Genomic DNA, 15,113 nt, shown 5'->3' with positions numbered 1-15,113 from the left:
AAATCACCATGGACACCGGTGTGTTTAATCTTTTTTATTTAATACATTACTGACAAAAATATATTTACAAAGCATTTTAGCTCAACGTCCCTCTCCAAGCAGTTTGACTGACAGCTGCCGTCACTCAAGTAGCAATAGTAAGCTGCCAAACTGGAGATATGAGGTCAAGGACACACACTCACCAATTATAACCTACGTTAAAAACGAGATAATGAAACAAATGTTGTCAGTAGGGTAACTGCAAAAGACTCTTTCCAAAACTCATGACTACGTCCATTGGGATTTTACCAGCAGAAAGTGAGTCCCATAAATAAACCATATGTACATTCAAATGAATAGAGGCACCAGTCAAACGATCAGACTTGGAGGGCTCATATTTGCATATTTACTGTGTCTTTGTGGCCAGTCTGCACAGTGAAAAAGCAAAAAAGTAAATATCTTAAAACTCAGAGGCGCTAAATGCAAGAAACACTGTCTCGTGTCCACCGCACTATCGTGCACACAAGATAAGAAAAAATGTAAAGTCAGGTTTTCACAGGCAGATACCTCCGCATACAATCTCATTTGATTTGAATTCCTTTTAGCAATGTGTGTGCATATCAACATAACCAAATTTTGAATATCAGCATATGTAAATCAATAGATACCACACTTAATTACTGACATGACCGTATTGTATTTTTCTGATCTTAACATCTTTTAAAAAGTTGTATGCATTCAACTAAACAACTTACACAGATTGCATATGGGAATCAAGTATTCACAAAAAGTGTAAATGGCAACTGATTTTTTTTACTTGGAAAGCAAAAACAGATTAATGTACATTACACTATGATGCCTGGTGTGCAATCAAAGACCACTAAAAAGAGACAAAGATGGCACTGGACAAGAGAAAGAAATACCTCCAAGTAGGATTTCTGCTGAACATGAAGCATACTTAACTTGGCAAAGTAAAACGCTCAGATGAGAACTTAAGCAAATGCTTTCATTGAGATGTGTGTGATTAATCTGTAAGGATACTTCCCATTTTCACTTCCCGGTTGCTCACAAACAGTGAACCTAGATTGACGTCTCACATTCATTGAAAACACACACAATTTCCAATGTCCCTGCTCATGAATTGTGGGTTCCAGTAGACTCTTTCCATGCTGATATGAATTTTTAAAAAAAGTATTCAACAAGCCCTTAAATATACCCATAGGGTTCCATAATTGGACAGGATCTAAAAAGACATTTTTTTGTAGTGTCTGATGGTTGCAGAAAGTTTCTACAGGTAGGTTTCATCCTGTTGCCTCTAAGTGTTGACCTCTTTACTGCTTTCTGCCTCCTGGCTTGACGTGCACTCTTCACCTTTCTTGTGCTTCCTGGCATACTTGTATTTGTCCACGTAAGCCTTGACCAGGTTTGCAACCTTCACAGGGTTGATCTCGCCACTCTTACTATGACACACCTTATGACACACAGAGAAACAAGACACGGGCTAAAGTTCACAGAGAACCTGTATAAACAAATTCATACACAGCCCAAAAGCAAATTCAAGTTTTAGAAAAATCTGAAATGATCTGAAAATGGTAAAAGCTGATATTGGAAGAGAATCCATGACTTCTCTTCATTAGTGTTCTCTGCACAACACACTCCAGTCACTTGTGATAAGGAAACATGTCTGTTTACCTTCTGAACAGCCTTACGCAGGATGTCCTTGTACTCCTCCTTGGTGATATCTCTTTTCTGATAGAAAGGCTTGATTGCAAGTTTCACCTCCTCGATGGCCCTCTCCTGCATATGCAGCTTCTTCATGTACTGGAAGTAAATGAATGTGTACAGAAATAATTGAAAATAGGAAACATACAGTAAATGGTGCCGCAAAGTAAAATGGGGTTTGTGGTGTTGAAAGTACCTTGTCTTTGCAGGATGGCTCCTCAGAGCTATCCTCCCCTTTGGCTGTTGAGGTACCCTGACTCGTGTCAGACACTTCACCTGGGACAGTGACACTGGTAGATGCAACGGCATCTACACTGAGTGTGGCTCCCACCTTGCATGAAGTTACAGGAAAAAAAAAAAAAGGAAGGAATCATAATTGGAAAAAAAACAATTAGGGTCAGACAGAATGTAGGCCACATGATGAACACTAGCAGTTATCAAGGAAATTGCTCAAGACATCTAGTTGTAAAAAGTTCCTAAACGGGATGAGGCGAGGACCACTTAAGTTACAATTTCCCTGTCTGCAGTGAGTTTCGTTTCAAAAGAAACCCTTCCAGATTAGGTACCATTTCCGGTCACGTGCAGCCTCTGCTGGATACAGTAAGGCCTGTATGGAGTGAAAGCTCTTGTTATTGAGCGAATACTGCCACCCAATGGTGTCACGACGCTACCAACTTTTCTTTGCTTCAAAATCCCCTGAAATTCAAGGGAAAGCACTGATGACTAAAAACAATTACTTTGTACTTTCCATGCATTTCTTGTCACTATTAAAAAAAAAAATAATAATTTTTAAGTATATGAAACACTGATAATGCTACTCTAGGTAGATGTTTTGGCCTCAGAGAAGCCCATGCCAAAAGCAAATGCTGCTAAGAAATAAAACATTTTGCCACATCAGTCTATTCCAATTGATCAGTTAACAGAAAAAAAACAGAATTCAGTGCATTGCCCCCAAGTTGAAAGCACATACAGTGGAATAATGTCTCTGCTTTTAACCCATCCCCAGAGGTAGCAGTGGGCAGCCATTGGGCAGCCAGTGTGGGGACGGTACTTTGCTCGGTGGCACTGTCATGAGTGGGAGGATCTTTTGACGACAGTGGTTGGCCTTGCAAGCAAGGAAACAGACCCGTAATTGGAAAGTTTGTCGTTTTTTGAACTCCCGAACCGCCAAGGTGCCACTAAGCAAAGTACCGTCCATACACACTGCTCCCCAGGTGCCTTTTTACTGCATATCACAGATAAAAGCCTAGTGGGTAACACACTCACCTGTAAATCAGAAGACCACAAAGTCACATGGAGTCTCAGAAAATCAAAGCAGTTGGAAATAGCATTATGAATGGACGTTTCTGCTGAAGAAAACGTGAAACCTTCAGGTGACCCTATATTTCAGACAGGACCAGATGTCTTGATCCAATTTGCATTTACATTTATCAGACGCCCTTATCCACAATCAGTAGTTACAGGGACAGTCCCAACCAGAGCAACTTAGGGTTAAGAGTCTTGCTCAGAGACACAATGGTAGTAAGTGGGGTTTGAACCTGGGTCTTCTGGTTCATAGGTGAGTGTGTTACCCACTAGGCTACTAGCACCACCTATGTAGTAGACACAAAGCTTTACCTGGCTTTGGCTCAGGATGTTGCTGGCAGCCTTTCGAGCCCCATCCTGCTTCAGTTTCATTTTATATAGTGCAAGCTCTAGAGAAGGCAGACAGAAGGCTTTATAAGAGTGACACCACAGGCTGCTCTGAGAGTCATCATACAGATTTCACACTTACTGCTGGTTTTCTCTACTGGAAGGCTGTCCGACTCTTGCAAGTTCCAGGTGACTCTTTTGACTTGACTTTTGGCCTTGGATCCCATGACGCCAGCAGTTGGCTCCACTTCCTGCTTTTCTAAGGCCAACTCAGTCTTGACCAAAGGAGCATTTAGAACAAAAGACTCTGCGTCTACTTCAGCATTCTTGGTCGTCTCATTTTTGATATCGATGCAGTCCAACATGGAATCTACATTGAAATCCTCATCAGTCAAGTCCTCATCATTCTCCTGTTTGACTGGATATAATCGCTGAGGAGAGTCAAGAACCACATTGTTCTCTGCTTCTGTGGTGAACTGAGAAGAGCTCGCTGTTGCAATCCCTGAGCAATCGGTAACCCAAGCACCATTAGGGTCTACACTGTATTCAACCAGATCATTCGAACGTGAACAGCTACTGACAGAGTGGTGTGTCTGCCCTGTCATGATATGCTCATCTTTTATCTCCTTAATGGCATCCAACATTTCCACTTTCTCTGACCTTTCTTCCAGATGCAAGGCAGAGGTAGTCTCCTCCTCAGACTTGACTCGTTCATGTTCTTCAATCTCTGCTTCAATTTGAGTGTGGTTTCCCTCTGTTTTTATCCCTTTATACCCATGTTCCTCACAAAAATAAGGAGCATTGTTTTCCTGCTTGAATTCAGGTGCCCCCTGTGATTGGCCTGCACTTGGTGACCAAGGTTTTTCTTGTTTAATTTCTTTACTCATAGGAAGTGAACGGTTTTTGTCCACATTGTTGTCAGATTCTTGAGAGCCCATTTTGACTATTCCACAAATGCTGTCTCTGATGCAATCAGACTCCTGTTTAATTGATGCATTTTCATATTTGATTTCTTGAACTTTTGTTTCTTCCTTTCCTGGATCTGGTAGGGTTTTTTTCTGGGCTAATTTCTGACTGGGCTCTTTATTCACTAAAGACAATGAGAATCTGGATGACACGGTCCTTCTATCTTTTGATTGTGACCTCGATCGCTCCCCCTTTTTCCCTTCAGACCTACCCTCAACTTGCTCCTTTGATGAGGAGGATGAAGAGATGGAAGACTTTGGCCAAGTCTGTTCCCTGCTCCTTTCCCTTGATAAAGATCTTGGCCGAGATCGGGAAGGGCTGTGCCTCTTGGTTTTTGATCTCCTGTGCCTATCGCAGTCATGGCTCTCGCCACGGTGCCTAACGTGCTTCTTTGTCCTCCTCCTTTCCTCACTACTCGATCGAGAACGTCCCCTGTCTCTTGACCGAGACCGTGAGCGTTTCTTCTTTTTCTGTGACTGCTGTTTACTACAGGGACTGCTGGATCGCGACCGGGTCCTTCTCCTTTCCCTGGGGTGGGAACCCGGACTGCTCTGCTCGGTCTCGCCTCTCTGTACATGATCAGAGCTGCTGGAGTTGGACCGATGACACCGCTTAGGAAAGTCATTGTCGTTACAGTGCTGCTTCTTATAAGCAGAGGAGCTTACAGGCTTGCAGTCAAGTGACGCTTCGTCAGTAGGCTCAGATTTGACCTCTGCTTCTGTCTTCCTCTTATCATTGTGGCGGCTGGATGTGGAGTTAGACTTGAAACACTGTGTCTGCCCTGCGACGCTTTCAGAAGTTCCACTTCCTTCAGCATTTTCAAAGTCAATATATTTTGGACTTTGATGAAAATGCATGGACATCCCTGACATCTCTGCCTCCTTTGGAGAGTTTCGTAACCGTTCATCAAGGTGGTGCAAGTGTCCATCATTCTCAGGTTCCTCCTTGACCTTAACACAGACCGCAGTGTTTTCCTCGACTTTCACATCAGTATTCTCACTTTTAACAGGAAGCTCAGTTTCTTCCTTTTTGCAGTCTGTGTGGCCCAGGCCAGACCCAAGAGAGGGTAAATGACTCTGGTTCATCTGTGCAGGTTCATCAGTGTCTGATCCATAATCAGACGAGTCTGAGCCTGTAGGATCAAACGGGTCATATATCTTACTCTTACCAGGCATCTCCTCGGTCTGAGACTTTGATGCCAACAGCATCTGTTTGGTCTTGTGGTGCCTCTTTGCTACCTCCTCCTGTGCAGGCTTTGGGGGTTTACTGCTGGATAACATTGCCCCAGATGTGCCCAGCCGCCGGACGTGCCATGAGTTCCCACTCGAGCTAATGCGGAAACTCACAGAGGACGACGATGCAGATGTAGCAGTGCTAGACACAGACCCTGAAGAGGACGCTGAAGAGGAAGAGGAGAAAGAGCTGCAGAAGGAAGACGAGTGGCCAGCTCTGTCAGACCTCTGCCTCTGAGCACCCATGTTCACACCCTGCTGGCCAGAGTTTGACCGTTGCTGGTTTACAGTTTGCTGCCGGCTCTGGTTCCCTGCCAGGCTGTTCATGCCACCAGGGTGTCCATTTCTCCTGCTGCCTTCAACCTGGGCGCTGTCCTCACGTTTGATCTTTGGTATCCTGGGCAACGTAGCAACATCTACCCAGACTGGTTTGGGTAGAGGAGCTTTTTTAGCTGCAGGCTCTTGTTGAATAGCCAAGTCCTGCCTCTCACTGTTGTGGAGTTCAGACGGGTTGCTCATGGGTCTTTGTGAAACCCAGGGGTTTCTGGCTTTGCCGAGGGCTGAACCCTGAGAAGGTCCAAGGCAATTAAGGCCGTTAGGCTGCAGGTCGGAGTGTGGCTGGAGAGTGGGAGTTGGAAGACGAAGGGATGTGGATGTATGTGGGGGACTAGTATGGCTACTTGTAGAGCTGTGTGATGGTGAGGTTCTGCTTAAAGGGGTACAATAAGGTCCGGCGTCTTCATTAGAAGAAAATGGACTTGATGCAGAGGTTGACGTATTAGCAGTTTCACTCACACTGCTGTTCCTGAAGGCTGTGTTCACTACAAATTAAAATAAAATATTTATTACCACTGAAGGACCAAAATGTACATAATTTATGGTCACAGGGTATACACTCTGAAAATCCAAGTAAGGACTATTTGACTGGTAAGAAACAGAAAGAAAAGGCTCCAACAGAGACGACTTTGATTAAAGGTCCCCTGACATGATATTTTTACTTTGTGAGATTATTTAACATTAATAAGGCTTCCCCTAGCCTGTTTATGTTCCTGCAGTGGCTAGAAATGGCGATAGATGTAAAGAATGCTTTGGTCATTCTGCTTCAGATGGTCAGCTTAGACCGTCGAATCTGGAATTTCTCCCCTCATTTCATCATATGGGGAAAGGTTACCTCCAGTTTGTCATGCTTTGTCCACCCAGAGCATTTCACCCCAAAAAAGTAACTCCACTGACAGTCAATGTATGCAAACGTGATAAGCATTGCAGTTGCTCAGTGATTGGATGTAAAAATTGTGGCATAATTGTATTTTATTTTAGTTCAGTCACGTGAGATTCTAAAAAAAAATATTTTCTGGAAAAACCACAGACACAACTTCCTGTCTCCGCCAAACATTGTGATTGGTGAATGGTGTTCATGACATAATTTCTGTGAATGCCCCCCCCCCAACGTCTATAGGCCTGTCTCCTTCTCGTCCTGCCTCTCTCGTCCTCCTTCTCATTTAAAGCTACACACAGAAAAGGCGCATCCTGGGGAAATGTCATTGTGTGACTGGATTAAAGTGGCTGTAATTCTGCACCAAGTTTGAATTTTGGAAAAGACACTTAAGATACAGTATTAGGGGACCACTAAGACCAATATAAAAGTAAAACAATTCATGTCAGGTCACCTTTAATAACTATAAATCGAACACGTGGCTTATTAAATCAAGCCATGCAGGACTCTCAAGGACTGGTATTTTGGATGCCAATTCCTACTAAATCTACTAAACATTGGTCTGACCTGGTTTGATTGCTTTAAGGGAGCCATCTCTATTAATGACCACGTTGGCGCTATCCATCATGAGCAAATTCTGTCCAGAGAGGATGCTGCCCAGCAGGTCAGGAACAGGGGCTGCAACCACCTCAGCTGGAGCCACACTCTGGCCCTGTCTAAAAAACAAACTGCATGAATACTATGCTTTTCCTTGACTGCGAGTTGTGCCAAAAAGTAGACAACAGCTATTACGCCTCTTTAAAGCTTAAACTACTGGCTAGGAGTGGAGTCAAATCTAGAATTTGGTTAAGAAAATAATTTTTATTAATATTTATTTTATCATATATATATATATGGAACAGTATGTATTTTAGTCAGCAGGTGCTTATGAGCCTAGAAAAGATTGAAGATCAGGAATGAACTATGCAGCCTGCCTGATTAAAATAATGTTTTCCTCATTGCAGTAAGAGTGCATTAGCATGGTTCTACTACCTGGACAGGCCAGCAGTTATGGGTCTGGCCACAGGGTGATGAGAACGCAGGGCAGAACGAGACAGGCCACCCCTCTTCAGATCCAGTAGGGATGAAGGTGTCTCCTCCATCTCCTCTTCTTCTCTATAATAACCAGCAAAAAGTTGCAGAAAAAATAGCGGGAATGTAATTACAGAAACACAACCGGGCACTGCCGACTACAAAAGGGATTCCTACAGAAGAATTTTGGAAACTTTTGGATGACATACCCATCTTCAAAAGGGTCCAAGTCAAACGGGTCCCCATACACAGAGAGTGATGCAGCCCCAATATCCATACGCATGCTACCCAGACTCTGCTCTGTGGGTCTGTACACAGAGGGAATGGAGGTAGATCGTGCCGGCTTTCCCAGGCCCAGGTTCCTGGCAATACGGCAACGGGAACTTGACTCTTTCTTCACAACCTGGGGATGGACCATCGTTTAAATACACATATCTCAATACTTTCAACGGAGTAAAAAATATATATATAAGCTTTAGATCATCTCACTAGTTTCCTCCTGGACTTTTTCCTTCTCACTTTGCGTTTACGTCTCTTCACCCCTGTGCCTGCAGTTTTGCCACCACTGGTGCTTTTTCCTTTTCTTCGTTTTACTGTTCAGAGACCAAACATCCCTTTAAATTGACGCCAGCTAAACCGCCCAAGAGTGACAGCCTCTGGGTGAGCGAGTTATAAAAGATAAACATTACAGTGTTTGGTGTTTTAAGGAGTGTCCTCACCTGTCTTTCTCCTCCTACGTGAGGTTGCCCGAGGTGTGAGGTTGCGCATATACACAGCAGTGTTCATTCCAGCCACCACAGCATTAATGGTCTCATCCAACCAGGTGGACTGGATCATGTACCTGGGAGCAAGCTAATTGTAGCCAAACAGATTGCAATCAGATCTTTCAATAGATTATAATACATTTATTTCACAATTACAACCTGCTGCAATTTTAGCAGCTCTTTGAGCTGTGGCTCAGTATTTAGACAAATAACTCTGATATAAAAAGTAAGTGTCGTATGATTGCAACCTTTCTCGTTGATACATTTTTATTTTATTTCAAAATGCAGGACAACTGTGTTAGTATAATCAGATTTTGCACAACGCCACACAGCAGCAAACACATTAATGATACACAATATTAGATTATGGCATGCGGCAGATGAGATTTTCATACCAGCCCCTCGTGAGGGAGAGAATGAAAATAATCTTCTGTGAAAAGGCATGTGACTGTCAAAAACGTACTTGAGTGATTATACCTTGTACCTGAAGACACGATTGCAGTGATTCACATAAACGGTCAAAAAAGAAAGAAAGCAAAATCAAGCAAAAAACTCATGCAAACCTGTGCAGTCCGTGCCTGTGTGATGCGGTGCCGGTTGATACTGGCCCGGACTCTCTCACTCTGCTGGGTTCGAGCAATGGCTCGGGTCGGCCGGGACGTGGAGGACCGTGATCGACTTGTTGAAGGACGTTCGTTAGAATCTCCCACCGCTCCACCTAAACGAGAGAAGAAGCCAATAATTAAAGTTTAAAACATGAAAAACATCAAGAATTATAAGATCTTCTGATGACTCACCTCCATTGCGACTATTGGCTGCACATTCCGGGCAGAACCACTCCTCCACAGGTACAGCGTCCAGTGGGGGAGTAAGACACTCCATGTGGTACCTGTAATTGGGGGGATGAAAACAGCCATGTTTCATGTCCAAGTACCTGTGAATGTTTTAGAGAATTGTGAGTGTGAGCCTAAGCCTATGTCAAAGAGGTGCAGCGGGCTTCTTTAATACAGAATGCACCCGCTCGTCCCAGCATGGATCTTAAAAACAACATTAATTGGAATAGACGCATCCTCCAGGCGGCACCCCCCTAATATTCTGACCAAGTGATTTGTCCCAGATAATCAGTCCATTCCTCGTTGGGCTGGACACCCATATTCTTAACTAGTGGCCGATGAAATAAGAAAATAAGAAATATTTGCGTCCAACGATATTTACGATCTACATCTAGCTACGACAGTTGGACATCCACCAGGACATAAAATACATTTCTGTATCCCTCTCAGTTTCCTAAAAATTAATGTGTCTTGATTGCCATTTGCTGCCTCGGTGTTCACCACACTTCTGGATGTATTTTTAAACCCGTGTGCACGCGCATGAAAGAAAAGAACTGCTCCTTCATACTCATGTGGGTGAGCTGATGGAGCGCCTTCCAAGTTTAGGATATGGACTCAAAGACTGTGATCACAAATTGTTTCATTGACTGCAAATGTTTGATAAGCAGTCCACAGTCAGGTACTGCTCAATGAATTATGACCATCAGAAACCATAAATTGCTCCCTTTCCACTGAGACTCATCTTTGGCTCTCTGACACCAGACTTACAGTTGTATCCAAATATTTTGAGAATGACAAGTACTGATTTTCACAAAATTTGCTGCCCTCGTTTTTATTATGTAAATTTTCATATATTCCAGAATGATCAGATGAATTGCAAAGTCCTTCTTTGCCATGAAAATAAACTAAAATAAGAGAATAAATCCACTGTATTTCAGCCCTGCCACAAAAGGACATGCTGAGATCAGTTCAGTGAGCATGTTGTCGAGCACAAGGCTGGAGATCATTCTGTCATGTTAGAATAGCAGACTGGATGCTTTAAAAGGAGGGAGATGCTTGAAATCATTGTTCTTCCCCTGTTAACCACGGTTACCTGAAAGGAAACACGTGCAGTCATCGTTGTGTTGGATAACATGGGCTTCACAGGCAAGGATATTGCTGCTAGTCAGATTGCACCTAAAATCAACCATTTATCGGATCATCAAAATCTTGAAGAAGAGAGGTTCAAGCGTTGTGAAGAAGGCTTCAGTGTGGCCAAGGAAGTCCAGCAAGCAGCAGGACCATCTCCTGAAGACGATTCAGCTGCAGGATCGAGTGCCACCAGCGCAGAATTGCAGCAGGCAAGTGTGATGGCATCTGTACACAGAGTGAGGCCAAGACTTTAGAGGATGGCCTGGTGTCATGAATGGCAGCAAAGAAGCCACTTCTCTCCAAGAAAAAGGATGGACTGATATTATGTAAAAAAAAAAAAAAAAAAAAAAATTGGACGGCTGAGGATTGCTGGGGTCATTTTCTCTGATGAAGCCCCATTTACTATTGTTTGGGGCATTTGGAAAAATGATTGTCCGGAGAAAAAAAGGTGAGCGCCACCATCAGTAAAGAAAGAATTCATGTGTGGGGCTGCTTCTCATCCAAGGGAATGGGCTCACTCACAATTTTGCCTAAGAATACAACCATGAATAAAGAATGGTACCAAAAGCAACCCTCTCAACCATCCAAGAACAGTTTGGTAAAGAATGATGCCTTTATCTGCCTGATGGAGCACCGTGCCATTAGGCCAAAGTGATAACCAAGTAGCTCGGGAAACCAAACATTGAAATTTTGGGTCCATGGTCAGGAAACTCACTGGACATTAATACAATTGGATTGAACACTGAAGCAGCAAACTGTGTGAAAGCAGTATTTTTACATTTACATTTACATTTATTTGTGTCACTCTCAAAACCTTTGGCCTTGACTGTAGGACAAGTGCCCTTTAACCTTTTCCCTGCTCTTCCTGCTCCTTTCAAGTCTCTGTGTAGTGTGAGTTCATCTGAAGTTAACTGTGTAAAAGGTTACTGTGTGGAAAGTCAGGCTTCGTAAAGGCCTGAAGAGGCCCAGAGACCCAGAAAGATTTCAATATTACCCACAAATATCACAACATGGGCTGTCGTGGAAGACTCCAGATTCCAGATATTTTTACCCAGCATCGCAGCCATCGCAGAGCAGGAGACGGTCCTCGCGATCACTTCCGCCACACACCTCACAGTTGGTCTGTTCCAGGTCCACATCCACCTGTTCATCCTCACCCTCTTTCACTTTTTTTTCAACCTCAATCTACATGACAAAATCCAGATGAAGTTAACACTTACACTGAACAAAATACATTCAAAGACAGCACATGAATTCAACAATTCTAAATTATTGTGATTGCATCTTACATGTTTTTGAACTTTTCCACCATAACACGTCCTTAGGCAGATGTTTTTGAACACTATCCGGTCCACGGGGCAAGAGTTAGCATTCTGAGGAAGAAGAAGATTTATAACATCCTGCTTTAGGAGCACTAGCACTAATCGCTACTCTGCAAGGGAACAGCCCAATGAAGAGCATTTAACCAACAGGGCAATCTTTAAAAATTTCACTGACTCTATAACACCGGAAAATGACAAAACCCTAAAAGAGCTGAAACCATTTTAACAAACAATTAATTTAAGGGGAGAACGTGAAGTTACTGATAACAGGCTCACCTTGGACCACTCAAGAATACAATCCAGACAGAAGTAGTGTTCACAGCTCTCAGGTGTGGCCACTGGCTGCTCGTGAAAAGAGTTGAGGCAGATGGGGCATTTCTCGGAGTCCTCGTCTGAGCTTAATCCAGCCAGATCTGTGGAGGGACCACCCACTGCACCTTCCAGCTCCTTTCCATCACAATCTCCTTCTATAGAAGATACAGAACATAATTCAACAAAACATAATTCAACAAAACCAATGCAGAATAAGGGATATTAATAACAAGGGATGTTATTAAAATGGTTTTCATGGTTCATGGAATCATGGTTTTATCCTATTACCGTCACTGACACCCTCTTCATCCTCCTCCTCTTCCTCTTCTTTGTGATCATCCTCTTCGTCGCTGTCAATTTCTTCTTCCCCTGAGTCGTCCCCATCATTGGAGTCTTCGTCTGGCATCAACAAGTATTAACAGTCAGAAATTATCTGAATTTTGGTTCATGAAGAAACAGCACAAACACTCAAATATTTTACAAAACATTGAAACTTTCCGGTACAATTTGAGAGAAAACCAAACTCCTATTTAAGATACAACATTACATTGCATTAGAGATAAACCAAACAAAATGTCTCTCAAGGCCATAGTCTACGTTTTTGTCCTGATATTCACCATTGTCTGACCAGATAATTGACGTTGGCCTCCTACTCTTCTGGGACGTGTTCCGGTTAATCAGCTCGTCCTGGCTGTCCTCCTCATCCATGACAACTCATCAGAGTCCCCAGTCAAGACCTCTTAAATTAGAATTATTCTTAGTCAACCTTATACCCGCTCAAAAACAGAGTGCCCATTTACGTTGGTAGATTCTCACTGAAGGCGTCAAAACTATGAAGGATCACATGCGGAGTTATGTACTTGTGTGCAAAGCAGTAACCAGAGCAAAGGGCGTCTATTTTGAAGAAACTAGAATATAAAACATGTTTTCAGTTAAGTACATAACCCCACATGTGTTCATTCATAGTTTTGATGCCTTCAGTGAGAATCTACCAATGTAAATGGTCATGTAAATAAAGGAAACACATTGAATGAGAAGGTGTGTCCAAACTTTTGGCCCGCGCTGTATAAAAAAAAACAACACTGTGACAAAAACGGGGGTAAAATGATGCCAGTTGCACACGAAACCCCCAGATCTACCCGACACAACCTCGAGGAACCTGCGAGTCGGGGTTCGATCAAGGACTTCGCTTAATTCGAGGCTCCTCCGGGCCTTCTGCTGGATTCAGGGCTGCACTTGCAGCTCCAACCATCCGCGCCGGACTCCAGTACTCACATCGCACGGAGAGGCCGGACGCTTTAAAGAGCTCCCGCGTCACTGGAGAAGAAAAAAAACCGTGGAAAAAGAGCCCGTGTTCGAGCTCGTCCGCGGCCGGGGCGCACCAGCACCGGCCTCCGCGGGGACCGGGGCGCTGTTCCTTCACGCTGTCGACGAGCCGAAGCTAACGGCTAACGAGCCGCGCCGTGCGCCGAGCCGGCGGTCAGCTGGACGTCAGGTGTGACGGACACCACAGTCGACGTGGCCGACGGACAGCCGCAAAAGTGTCCGAACGCTAAAGCCGGCACACAAGCGCGGCCTTGTCTTTGAACGCGTCGGCCTTGCCGAAGCCGACGCTGAGCCGTCGCGAGTCGGCTAGCCTAGCAGCGGACGTCGGCGCCGATGTCGACGTGGTGTCGGGACTGACGGTGCTCGTTGCACGGGGTGGGGGCCACTAGACGCGGCGTTCGGGTCGCGGCATGCGTTTCCAACGTCGCCCAGAACACCTACCCCCGACCGCCGGGTGAGACATTCGGCTTTACATCGCAGCCGGTGCAGCTGAGTGACGCTGCCGGCTGTGCGAGGACGGAAATGGCCGATGGCGCTCGAATCACCGGGACGATCTTAAAGCTACAGATTAAGGCGTGAGACGTGACGATTGCGGATCCCAGGACAACTACAGACATGCATTATTTACATGTAAAGTAGGATGCCCTCTAAAGCACTGTATATGCAAAAATACAGTACTTTACTTTTACTTTACTTTATTTGGCAGACGCTTTTATCCAAAGCGACTTACAATGGGAACAGTACAGGCCAAAGGTTTGGACACACCTCCTCATTCAATGTGTTTTCTTTATTTTCATGACCATTCACATTGGTAGATTCTCACTGAAGGCATCAAAACTATGAATGAACACATGTGGAGTTATGTACTTAACAAAAAGTGGATACCTGGCCTCCACAGTCACCGGACCTGAACCCAATCGAGATGGTTTGGGGTGAGCTGGACCGCAGAGTGAAGGTAAAGGGGCCAACAAGTGCTAAACACCTCTGGGAACTCCTTCAACACTGTTGGAAAACCATTTCAGGTGACGACCTCTTGAGGTTCATCGAGAGAATGCCAAGAGTGTGCAAAGCAGAATTCAGAGCAAAGAAACTAGAATATAAAACATGTTTTCAGTAATTTCATCTTTTTTTGTTAAGTGCATAACTCCACATGTGTTCATTCATAGTTTTGATGTCTTCAGTGAGAATCTACCAATGTAAATGGTCATGAAAATAAAGAAAACACATTGAATGAGGTGTGTCCAAACTTTTGGCCTGTACTGTATATAACACAATTAACAACAGAACAAAATAATCATATTGTATAGATGTAATTTTAGGATATAATCTTGTTGTTTGAAAATTGCAATCAGGGAGCAGTAGTAATACTATTTGTAGGATGACACCATGTTTAATGAGTCACAATTAACATATATTTAACATATATTTGACTCCCATTTTTACATTTACATTTACAGCATTTACCAGACGCCATTATCCAGAGCGACTTACAAGCAGTAGTTACAGGGACAGTCCCCCCCTGGAGCAACTTAGGGTTAAGTGTCTTGCTCAGTCACACAATGGTAGTAAGTGGGATTTGAACTTCTGGTTCATAGGCAAGTGTGTTACCC

At 43.9% G+C, this 15,113-nt stretch overlaps 1 protein-coding gene across 3 annotated transcripts; it reads right to left on the bottom strand.

Annotated features, from left to right (window-relative positions):
* Positions 1-656: 656 nt before the first annotated feature.
* Positions 657-14,057, bottom strand: phrf1 (PHD and ring finger domains 1). 3 transcript variants are annotated; one of them, XM_028958734.1, is made up of 18 exons: positions 13,945-14,057; positions 12,795-12,916; positions 12,466-12,576; positions 12,142-12,332; positions 11,833-11,916; positions 11,595-11,728; positions 9,377-9,468; positions 9,158-9,297; positions 8,535-8,667; positions 8,305-8,408; positions 8,025-8,218; positions 7,777-7,899; positions 7,312-7,460; positions 3,476-6,352; positions 3,319-3,395; positions 1,898-2,032; positions 1,672-1,800; positions 657-1,450 (listed from the first exon to the last, which is right to left on the bottom strand). In XM_028958734.1, the coding sequence occupies exons 2-18, from the start codon at positions 12,883-12,885 to the stop codon at positions 1,295-1,297; spliced, it is 4,920 nt and encodes a 1,639-aa protein (XP_028814567.1). In that variant the 5' UTR covers positions 12,886-12,916; positions 13,945-14,057; the 3' UTR covers positions 657-1,294. The 3 variants fall into 3 exon arrangements, with proteins under 3 accessions (XP_028814567.1, XP_028814565.1, XP_028814566.1); XM_028958732.1 differs by having other exon boundaries at positions 9,143-9,297; positions 12,795-12,914; positions 13,945-14,050; XM_028958733.1 differs by lacking the exon at positions 13,945-14,057 and adding an exon at positions 13,453-13,886 and having other exon boundaries at positions 9,143-9,297; positions 12,795-12,914.
* Positions 14,058-15,113: the final 1,056 nt, after the last annotated feature.

Source organism: Denticeps clupeoides, chromosome 17 (assembly GCF_900700375.1).
Source record: "Denticeps clupeoides chromosome 17, fDenClu1.1, whole genome shotgun sequence".
Lineage (NCBI taxonomy): Eukaryota > Metazoa > Chordata > Actinopteri > Clupeiformes > Denticipitidae > Denticeps > Denticeps clupeoides.
The sequence above is the reverse complement of the archived record's forward strand: the minus strand, read 5'-3'. Positions and strand labels throughout refer to the sequence as shown.

What these genes read in the sequence shown, in the direction of transcription:
- phrf1 (XM_028958732.1), bottom strand. Translation starts at nt 12,885, where the DNA reads ATGGATGAGGAGGACAGCCAGGACGAGCTGATTAACCGGAACACGTCC. An exon ending in TGAAGAGGGTGTCAGTGACG is followed by an intron (nt 12,333 to 12,465) that starts GTAATAGGATAA and finishes TATCTTCTATAG; the next exon opens with AAGGAGATTGTGATGGAAAG. An exon ending in AGCCAATAGTCGCAATGGAG is followed by an intron (nt 9,298 to 9,376) that starts GTGAGTCATCAG and finishes TCTCTCGTTTAG; the next exon opens with GTGGAGCGGTGGGAGATTCT.